At 50.8% G+C, this 11,558-nt stretch overlaps 1 protein-coding gene across 1 annotated transcript in view; it reads right to left on the minus strand.

Moving 5' to 3' along the window:
* LOC147710136 (uncharacterized) overlaps positions 1-11,043 on the minus strand; it is a 148,843-nt gene extending 137,800 nt beyond the window's left edge. The window contains exon 1 of the mRNA XM_086920832.1: positions 10,849-11,043. Within this exon, the coding sequence (XP_086776958.1) occupies positions 10,849-10,933 (85 nt within the window). The 5' untranslated portion in view covers positions 10,934-11,043. The remainder of the gene's footprint in view (positions 1-10,848) is intronic.
* Between the last annotated feature and the right edge of the window lie 515 nt (positions 11,044-11,558).

Raw genomic sequence — 11,558 nt, forward strand, 5'->3', positions numbered from 1 at the left:
TACAATCATAATGGGCCAGCTACTACAGCCACAATTGGTCAGCTACTGCAACCACAACGGGTCAGCTACTACAATCATAATGGGCCAGCTACTACAACCACAACGGGTCAGCTACTACAATCATAATGGGCCAGCTACTACAACCACAACGGGTCAGCTACTACAATCATAATGGGCCAGCTACTACAACCACAACGGGTCAGCTGCTACAATCATAATGGGCCAGCTACTACAACCACAAAGGGTCAGCTACTACAATCATAATGGGCCAGCTTCTACAGCCACAACTGGTTCGCTACTACAGCCACAGCGGGTCAGCTACTACAATCATAATGGGCCAGCTACTACAGCCACAACTGGTCAGCTACTACAGCCACAACGGGTCAGCTACTACAGCCACAGCAGGTCAGCTGCTACAATCATAATGGGCCAGCTACTACAGCCACAATGGGTCAGCTACTGCAACCGCAACAGGGCAGCTACTGCAATCATAATGGGCCAGCTACTAAACCACAACGGGTCAGCTGCTACAATCATAATGGGCCAGCTACTACAACCACAACGGGTCAGCTACTACAATAATAATGAGCCAGCTACTACAACCTCAATGGGTCAACTACTACAATCATAATGGGCCAACTACTACAACCTCAACGGGTCAGCTACTACAATCATAATGGGCCAGCTACTACAACCACAACAGGTCAGCTGCTACAATCATAATGGGCCAGCTACTACAACCACAAAGGGTCAGCTACTACAATCATAATTGGCCAGCTTCTACAGCCACAACTGGTCAGCTACTACAGCCACAACGGGTCAGCTACTAAAGCCACAATGGGCCAGCTACTACAACCACAACGGGTCAGCTACTACAATCATAATGGGCCAGCTACTACAACCACAACTGGTCAGCTACTACAGCCACAACGGGTCAGCTACTAAAGCCACAATGGGCCAGCTACTACAACCACAACGGGTCAGCTACTACAATCATAATGGGCCAGCTACTACAACCACAACGGGACAGCTACTACAATCATAATGGGCCAGCTACTACAGACACAATTGGTCAGCTACTGCAACCACAACGGGTCAGCTACTACAATCATAATGGGCCAGCTACTACAACCACAACGGGTCAGCTACTACAATCATAATGGGCCAGCTACTACAACCACAACGGGTCAGCTACTACAATCATAATGGGCCAGCTACTACAACCACAACGGGTCAGCTGCTACAATCATAATGGGCCAGCCACTACAACCACAAAGGGTCAGCTACTACAATCATAATGGGCCAGCTTCTACAGCCACAACTGGTCAGCTACTACAGCCACAGCGGGTCAGCTACTACAATCATAATGGGCCAGCTACTACAGCCACAACTGGTCAGCTACTACAGCCACAACGGGTCAGCTACTACAGCCACAGCGGGTCAGCTGCTACAATCATAATGGGCCAGCTACTACAGCCACAATGGGTCAGCTACTGCAACCGCAACAGGGCAGCTACTGCAATCATAATGGGCCAGCTATTACAGCCACAACTGGTCAGCTACTACAATCATAATGGGCCAGCTACTAAACCACAACGGGTCAGCTGCTACAATCATAATGGGCCAGCTACTACAACCACAACGGGTCAGCTACTACAATTATAATGAGCCAGCTACTACAACCTCAATGGGTCAGCTACTACAATCATAATGGGCCAGTTACTACAACCACAACAGGTCAGCTACTACAATCATAATGGGCCAGCTACTACAGCCACAACTGGTCAGCTACTACAATCATAATGGGACAGCTACTACAACCACAACGGGTCAGCTACTACAATCATAATGGGACAGCTACTACAACCACAACGGGTCAGCTACTACAATCATAATGGGCCAGCTACTACAACCACAACGGGTCAGCTACTACAATCATAATGGGCCAGCTTCTACAGCCACAACTGGTCAGCTACTACAGCCACAGCGGGTCAGCTACTACAATCATAATGGGCCAGCTACTACAGCCACAATGGGTCAGCTACTGCAACCACAAAGGGGCAGCTATTATAACCACATTGGGTTGGCTACTACAGCCAGAATGGACCATCTACTACAACTACAATTGGTCAGCTACTACACCCACAACGGATCAGCTACTGCAACCACAAACAGTCACCTACTACAGCCACAACGAGTCAGCTACTACAACCTCAACAGGTAAGCTAATTCAGCCGCAATGGGTCAGTTACAACAGCCATAATGGACCAGCTATCACAGCCACAATGTTACTACAGACACAAATGGTCAGCTACTACAGCCACAGTGGGTTAGCTACTACAATCATAATGGGCCAGCTACTACAGTCACAACAGGCTACCTACTACAGACGCAACTGGTCAGCTACTACAGCCACAGCGGGTCAGCTACTACAATCATAATGGGACAGCTACTGCAGCCACAATGGGTCAGCTACTACAATCATAATGGGCCAGCTACTACAGCCACAACAGGTCAGCTGCTACAATCATAATGGGACAGCTACTGCAGCCACAACGGGTCAGCTACTACAACCACAACGGGTCAGCTACTACAATCATAATGGGCCAGCTACTACAACCACAATGGGTCAGCTACTACAATCATAATGGCCAGCTACTACAACCACAACGGGTCAGCTACTACAATCATAATGGGCCAGCTACTACAACCACAACGGGTCAGCTGCTACAATCATAATGGGACAGCTACTGCAGCCACAACGGGTCAGCTACTACAACCATAGGGGGTCAGCTACTGCTGCCACAATGTTACTACAACTTCAACGGGTTCGCTGCTACAGCCACAAATGGTCAGCTACTGCAACCACAATGGGTCAGCTACTATTATAAATGATGGTCAGCTACTACAGCCACAACTGGTCAGATACTACAGCCACATAAGGTCAGCTACTACAACCACAACGGGGCAGCTACTAAAGCCACAATGAGTCAGCCTTGGTCGCGTTATCAAGCGTTTGGATTCTGGACACTCCGGATCGTGAAAGTGATGTTCGTTTGCGACAATTCGAGATCCTGCTCTCGCTGGGATTCTCCACGTTCCTATTAATCGATTAACTTACATCCTCGATATTTTGAGTTTTTTGAACAGACATACTTTGAACAAATAGTGGGATTTACACTTTCAACCCTATTAGAGGTAATTGGTGATCATACGAATTGATGATATCACATCCTTATCCTGGTTGAGAATCAAGAGAGTCAGTCTATGACAACATTTGTTGCTACCGTTTACATTTTCCTATCATACGACCATTTGAGATTGTTTCATCAGGGCACAACTTTTGCTCGGGTCCGGGACGATTTATCCACTTGTTCATCATCATTATTCTTTCAACTTGTATTTTTTCAGTCATCTTTGAACCTTGAGAAAGTCTTGGTACAAACTGGTATCAACGAAACACGTGTTGGCTGTTTCTTCTAATATTTATGAATAAAGGAAATAACACACTCAAAAGGACTTTGACTTGGCAATCTTAACTCAAGGACAATATTGTTGATAAACTGTGTAATGTTGTTGATATTTGGAACATAAAATTGTTTTGACTAATAGATCAATTTTTGACATTGATGATAGGATAGTACTCAAGTGACCCAATTTTACATTGTTGTATTTACTTGTCTTCCAGATCTGCTTTTAGTCACTCTTGGTAGTGAGTGACTGTGGTCTACGTAGCACTCCGACTGGATTCAATATATCCCTAATAACTCTGTGTCCCTAACTACTACTCCATTTAACTCGTGTGTGAAGGTGCGGTCATTCCCTTTCAGGGAACACCACTACCAAATCTTTGTTGTCACTACAGCCACAACAGGTCAGCTACTAAAGCCACAATGAGTCAGCTACTACAGCCACAACGGGTCAGCTACTACAATCATGATGGGTCAGCTACTAAAGCCACAATGAGTCAGCTGCTACAGCCACAACGTGTCAGCTACTACAATCATAATGGGCCAGTTACTACAGCCACAGCGGGTCAGCTACTACAACCAATATGGGTCAGCAACTACAATCATAATTTGCCAGCTTGTACAGCCACAACTGGGCAGCTACTACAGCCACAACGGATCAGCTACTACAACCTCAACAGGTCAGCTGCTGCAACCACGATGGGTCAGTTGCTACAACCACAGACGGTCAGCTACTACAACCACAACGGGTCAGCTACTACATCCACAACGGGTCAGCTACTACATCCACAACGGGTCAGCTACTACAACCAAAACGGGTCAGCTACTACATCCACAATGGGTCAGCTGATACAACCACAATGGGTCAGCTACTACATCCACAACGGGTCAGCTACTACAACCACAACGGGTCAGCTACTACAACCACAACGGGTCAGCTACTACAATCATAATGGGCCAGCTACTACAACCACAACGGGTCAGCTACTACAACCACAACGGGTCAGCTACTACATCCACAACGGGTCAGCAGATACAACCACAATGGGTCTGCTACTACAGCCACAACGGATCTGCTACTACAACCACAATGGGTCAGCTCCTACAGCCAGTACAGTTCTGCTGCTACAGACACAATGGGTCTCTCCACATGTGGCAGCCATCTTTAAAGGGCTCTTGACAAAGCCTGGGCAGATTTCAGCTACGCGGAACACAGCAAAGAGGCAGCCCCTTTCAGAGACAGACACACTGAGAGGCAGACACACTGAGAGGCAGGCACACTGAGAGGCAAGCACACTGAGAGACAGGCACACTGAGAGGCAGACACACTGAGAGGCAGACACCTTGAGAGACAGACACACAGAGAGGCAGACACCCTGAGAGACAGACACACTGAGAGGCAGACACACTGAGAGGCAGACACACTGAGAGGCAGACACACCGAGAGGCAGACACTCTGAGAGACAGACACACCGAGAGGCAGACACACCGAGAGGCAGACACTCTGAGAGACAGACACACCGAGAGACAGACACACCGAGAGGCAGACACACCGAGAGGCAGACACTCTGAGAGACAGACACACTGAGAGGAAGACACACTGAGAGGCAGGCACTCTGAGAGGCAGGCACACTGAGAGGCAGAGACTCTGAGAGACAGACACACTGAGAGGCAGACACACTGAGAGCAGACACTCTGAGAGGCAGACACACTGAGAGGCAGACACATTGATAGACAGGCACGCAGAGAGGCAGACACACAGAGAGGCAGACACACAGAGAGGCAGACACACAGAGAGGCAGACACACTGAGAGGCAGAAACACTGAGAGGCAGAAACACTAAGAGGCAGAAACACTGAGAGGCAGAAACACTGAGAGGCAGAAACACTGAGAGGCAGAAACACTGAGAGGCAGGCACTCTGAGAGGCAGGCACACTGAGAGGCAGAGACTCTGAGAGACAGGCACACTGAGAGGCAGACACACTGAGAGCAGACACTCTGAGAGGCAGACACACTGAGAGGCAGACACACCGATAGACAGGCACGCAGAGAGGCAGACACACCGAAAGGCAGACACACTGAGAGGCAGAAACACTGAGAGGCAGAAACACTGAGAGGCAGACACACTGAGAGCAGACACACTAAGAGGCAGAAACACTGAGAGGCAGAAACACTGAGAGGCAGACACACGGAAAGGCAGACACACGGAGAGGCAGACACACTGAGAGGCAGACACACTGAGAGCAGACACTCTGAGAGGCAGACACACTGAGAGGCAGACACATTGATAGACAGGCACGCAGAGAGGCAGACACACAGAGAGGCAGACACACAGAGAGGCAGACACACAGAGAGGCAGACACACTGAGAGGCAGAAACACTGAGAGGCAGAAACACTAAGAGGCAGAAACACTGAGAGGCAGAAACACTGAGAGGCAGAAACACTGAGAGGCAGAAACACTGAGAGGCAGGCACTCTGAGAGGCAGGCACACTGAGAGGCAGAGACTCTGAGAGACAGACACACTGAGAGGCAGACACACTGAGAGCAGACACTCTGAGAGGCAGACACACTGAGAGGCAGACACACCGATAGACAGGCACGCAGAGAGGTAGACACACAGAGAGGCAGACACACCGAAAGGCAGACACACTGAGAGGCAGAAACACTGAGAGGCAGAAACACTGAGAGGCAGACACACTGAGAGCAGACACACTAAGAGGCAGAAACACTGAGAGGCAGAAACACTGAGAGGCAGACACACGGAAAGGCAGACACACGGAAAGGCAGACACACGGAGAGGCAGACACACTGAGAGACAGACAGACTAAGAGACAGACACACTGAGAGGCAGACACACAGAGAGGCAGACACACAGAGAGGCAGACACACTGAGAGACAGACAGACTAAGAGACAGACACACTGAGAGGCAGGCACACTGAGAGGCAGACACACTGAGAGGCAGACACACTGAGAGGCAGACACACTGAGAGGCAGACACTCTGAGAGGCAGACACACTGAGAGGCAGACACACTGATAGACAGGCACGCAGAGAGGCAGACACACAGAGAGGCAGACACACTAAGAAGCAGAAACACTGAGAGGCAGAAACACTGAGAGGCAGACACACTAAGAGGCAGAAACACTGAGAGGCAGAAACACTGAGAGGCAGACACACTGAGAGGCAGACACACTGAGAGGCAGGCACTCTGAGAGGCAGAGACTCTGAGAGACAGACACACTGAGAGGCAGACACACTGAGAGGCAGACACACTGAGAGGCAGACAGACTGAGAGACAGACAGACTGAGAGACAGACAGACTGAGAGACAGACAGACTGAGAGACAGACACACTGAGAGGCAGGCACACTGAGAGGCAGACACACAGAGAGGCAGACACACAGAGAGGCAGACACACAGAGAGGCAGACACACTGAGAGACAGACAGACTAAGAGACAGACTGAGAGACAGACACACTGAGAGGCAGGCACACTGAGAGGCAGACACACTGAGAGGCAGACACACTGAGAGGCAGACACACTGAGAGGCAGACACACTGAGAGGCAGACACACTGAGAGGCAGACACTCTGAGAGGCAGACACACTGAGAGGCAGACACACTGATAGACAGGCACGCAGAGAGGCAGACACACAGAGAGGCAGACACACTAAGAGGCAGAAACACTGAGAGGCAGAAACACTGAGAGGCAGACACACTAAGAGGCAGAAACACTGAGAGGCAGAAACACTGAGAGGCAGACACACTGAGAGGCAGACACACTGAGAGGCAGGCACTCTGAGAGGCAGGCACTCTGAGAGGCAGAGACTCTGAGAGACAGACACACTGAGAGGCAGACACACTGAGAGGCAGACACACTGAGAGGCAGACAGACTGAGAGACAGACAGACTGAGAGACAGACAGACTGAGAGACAGACAGACTGAGAGACAGACACACTGAGAGGCAGGCACACTGAGAGGCAGGCACACTGAGAGGCAGACACACTGAGAGGCAGCCACACCGAGAGGCAGACACTCTGAGAGACAGACAGACTGAGAGACAGACACACCCAGAGGCAGACACACTGAGAGGCAGACACACAGAGAGGCAGACACGCTGTGAGTCAGAGACAGACACGGGCTGACATTGACGTTGAGAGAGAGCGAGATAGAGACAGACTGACACAGTGACACTGTGAAACATGCACGGTGGGAGAGAGAGACGCCTCAGATACACTGACGAGAAAATAGAGTGACGTAGCATAGACGAGCCAAAGGGCACACTGAGAGCGAGCACACACCGAGACAAACGGACAGAGAGACAGACTGACAGACAGACACACTGAGAGAGAGACACACTGACAGACAGAGTGACAGACACATTACAGGCACACTGATAGGTAGAGACATACAGAGTCACACTGATAGGAGACACACTCCCAGGGAACTACAGCACCGGCACACTGACAAGGAAGTACACAGAAAGACAGGTGTACTGACACACCGACAAGGAAACACACTGAAAGACAGGTGCACTGACACACCGACAGGGAAACACACTGAAAGACATGTGCACTGACACACTGACATGGAGACACACTGAAAGACAGGTGCACTGACACACTGACATGGAGACACACTGAAACACATGTGCACTGACACACTGACATGGAGACACACTGAAACACATGTGCACTGACACACTGACATGGAGACACACTGAAAGACAGGTGCACTGACACACTGACATGGAGACACCATGAATGACAGGTGCACTGACACACTGACATGGAAACACCGTGAAAGACAGGTGCACTGACACACTGACATGGAAACACCGTGAATGACAGGTGCACTGACACACTGAAATGGAAACACCGTGAAAGACAGGTGCACTGACACACTGACATGGAGACACCATGAAAGACAGGTGCACTGACACAGTGACATGGAGACACAGTGAAAGACAGGTGCACTGACACACTGACATGGAGACACCATGAATGACAGGTGCACTGGTACACTGACATGGAAACACAGTGAAAGACAGGTGCACTGGTACACTGACATGGAATCACCGTGAAAGACAGGTGCACTGACACAGTGACATGGAGACACAGTGAAAGACAGGTGCACTTACACACTGACATGCAGACACCATGAATGACAGGTGCACTAGTACACTGACATTGAAACACCGTGAAAGACAGGTGCACTGACATGGAAACACCGTGAAAGACAGGTGCACTGACACACTGACATGGAAACACTGTGAAAGACAGGCGCACTGACACACTGACATGAAGACACCATGAAAGACAGGTGCACTGACACAGTGACATGGAAACACCGTGAAAGACAGGTGCACTGACACACTGACATGGAAACACCGTGAAAGACAGGTGCACTGGTACACTGACATGGAGACACCATGAAAGACAGGTGCACTGACACAGTGACATGGAGACACAGTGAAAGACAGGTGCACTGACACACTGACATGGAGACACCATGAATGACAGGTGCACTTGTACACTGACATGGAATCACCGTGAAAGACAGGTGCACTGGTACACTGACATGGAATCACCATGAAAGACAGGTGCACTGACACAGTGACATGGAGACACAGTGAAAGACAGGTGCACTGACACACTGACATGCAGACACCATGAATGACAGGTGCACTGGTACACTGACATGGAAACACCGTGAAAGACAGGTGCACTGGTACACTGACATGGAATCATTGTGAAAGACAGGTGCACTGACACACTGACATGGAAACACCGTGAAAGACAAGTGCACTGACACACTGACATGGAGACACAGTTAAAGACAGGTGCACTGACACACTGACATGGAGACACAGTGAAAGACAGGTGCAATGACACACTGACATGGAAACACCGTGAATGACAGGTGCACTGACACACTGACATGGAAACACCGTGAATGACAGGTGCAATGACACACTGACATGGAAACACCGTGAAAGACAGGTGCACTGACACACTGACATGGAGACACAGTGAAAGACAGGTGGACTGACACACTGACATGGAGACACAGTGAAAGACAGGTGCACTGACACACTGACATGGAGACACACTGAAAGACAGGTGCACTGACACACTGACATGGAGACACAGTGAAAGACAGGTGCACTGACACACTGACATGGAGACACAGTGAAAGACAGGTGCAATGACACACTGACATGGAAACACCGTGAATGACAGGTGCAATGACACACTGACATGGAAACACAGTGAAAGACAGGTGCACTGACACACTGACATGGAAACACCGTGAATGACAGGTGCACTGGTACACTGACATGGAAACACCGTGAAAGACAGGTGCACTGACACACTGACATGGAAACGCAGTGAAAGACAGGTGCACTGACACACTGACATGGAAACACCGTGAATGACAGGTGCACCGACACAGTGACAAGGACACACACTGAGAGACAGTTGCACTGACACACTGACATGGAGACACAGGGAGACAAATACAGCAGGGAGACACACTGACAGAGATGCACACTGGGAGACAGACACGCTGACAGATGCACACTGACAGAGACAGATACACTGACAGAGACAGACACATTGACAGAGACTGACACATTGACAGAGATGCACACTGAGAGACAGAGATACTGGCAGCTGCACACTGAGAGACAGACTCACTGACAGATGCACACCGACAAAGACAGATACACTGACAGAGAGACACGCTGAGTGACAGACACATTGACAGATTTGTAAACTGTCAGGCACTGACAGAGAGACACCTAAGAGACAGACACACTGACAGATGCACACTGAGAGACAGGTGCACTGATATACTAAGAGGGAGGCACAGTGAAAGACACTACATCACTGACTTACCCGCAGTTAGACACACTAACAAAGAGGCAGACATTGAGAGACAAACACACTGACAGAGAGGCACACTGAGAGACAGACGCACCAACAGTGAGAGACAGACAGGCTGCTCGCATGAAGACACCAGACACAAGCATACCGAGTTCTCCTGGAATCACCTACCTCATCCGCACTCTAGCGCCCACCGGCCCCTCCCCCTGGCGCTTTACACATTGGTACCTTCCGTCCGCTACACATCCGTGTTCTTACCCCGAGGGCCCCCTTCAGAAAAGCCCCCTTTGCGCATTGACATCCCCACTCCCCAGCCCATTACCCATCTACCCCCACCAACCTAAGTATCAATCTCCCTCCCTCCTGTCGCCACACTGGTGTCCTTCTGTCCTGGCGCTGGTCACTGGCTGACTCACATTAGGACCCCCCTCCCCCGGATCAGACCCCCCCCCCCGCCCCCCCCCCCCTCGGTCCGTGCCCCCCTCACCTGCGGCGCTGCCGTCCATCAGCATCATCAACGCCAGGAGACAGGCGGGCCCCAGGCAGTCGAGGGGCCCCCGCCCCAGCTGCATGTCTCTCTGTCTGGGAGCCCCCACCACCTTGGAGCTGTCAGTGTGGCCCCCCAGGGATGCTGGCTCTGAGAGGCAGGGTCCTCCCGCTGCTTAATGCCAGTAAACACAGACCTCTCCCTGCTCATTGATGTGCGGGGGCGGAGGGGGGGGGGGGGTGATGACAGGCAGGGGGCGGGCCCGACTTCTTCATGAATGGAGGAGACATAGTGAGAGGGGGCGATGAGCACACACTGGGCGGGGGCGGGGAGTGTGTGCGCGGGAGAGAGATGGGAGGAGAGACCGCGGGGTAAAGATAAGGCTAGGGGTGAGAGAGAGAGAATGAGTGACAAAGAGAGAGGGAGAGAGGAGAGAGAGAGAGAGAGAGAGAGAGAGGAGGTGACAGACAGAGGGAAGAGAATGAGAGAGGGTGGTGAGAGAGAAGGAGAGAGAGAGAGAGGCGAAGGAGAGGTGATAGACAGCGAGGAGAGAGAGAAGGGGGAGAGAGAGAGAGGGAGAGAGAGAGGAAGAGGGAGAGCGAGAGGTGACAGAGAGAGAGGGTGGGAGAGTGAGTGACAGAGAGAGAGCCAGAGAGGGAGAGAGAGAAAGAGGGAGAAAGAGAGTGATAGGAAGAGAGTAAGTGACAGAA

The sequence above is a fragment of the Lissotriton vulgaris genome, chromosome 5 (assembly GCF_964263255.1).
Source record: "Lissotriton vulgaris chromosome 5, aLisVul1.2, whole genome shotgun sequence".
Lineage (NCBI taxonomy): Eukaryota > Metazoa > Chordata > Amphibia > Caudata > Salamandridae > Lissotriton > Lissotriton vulgaris.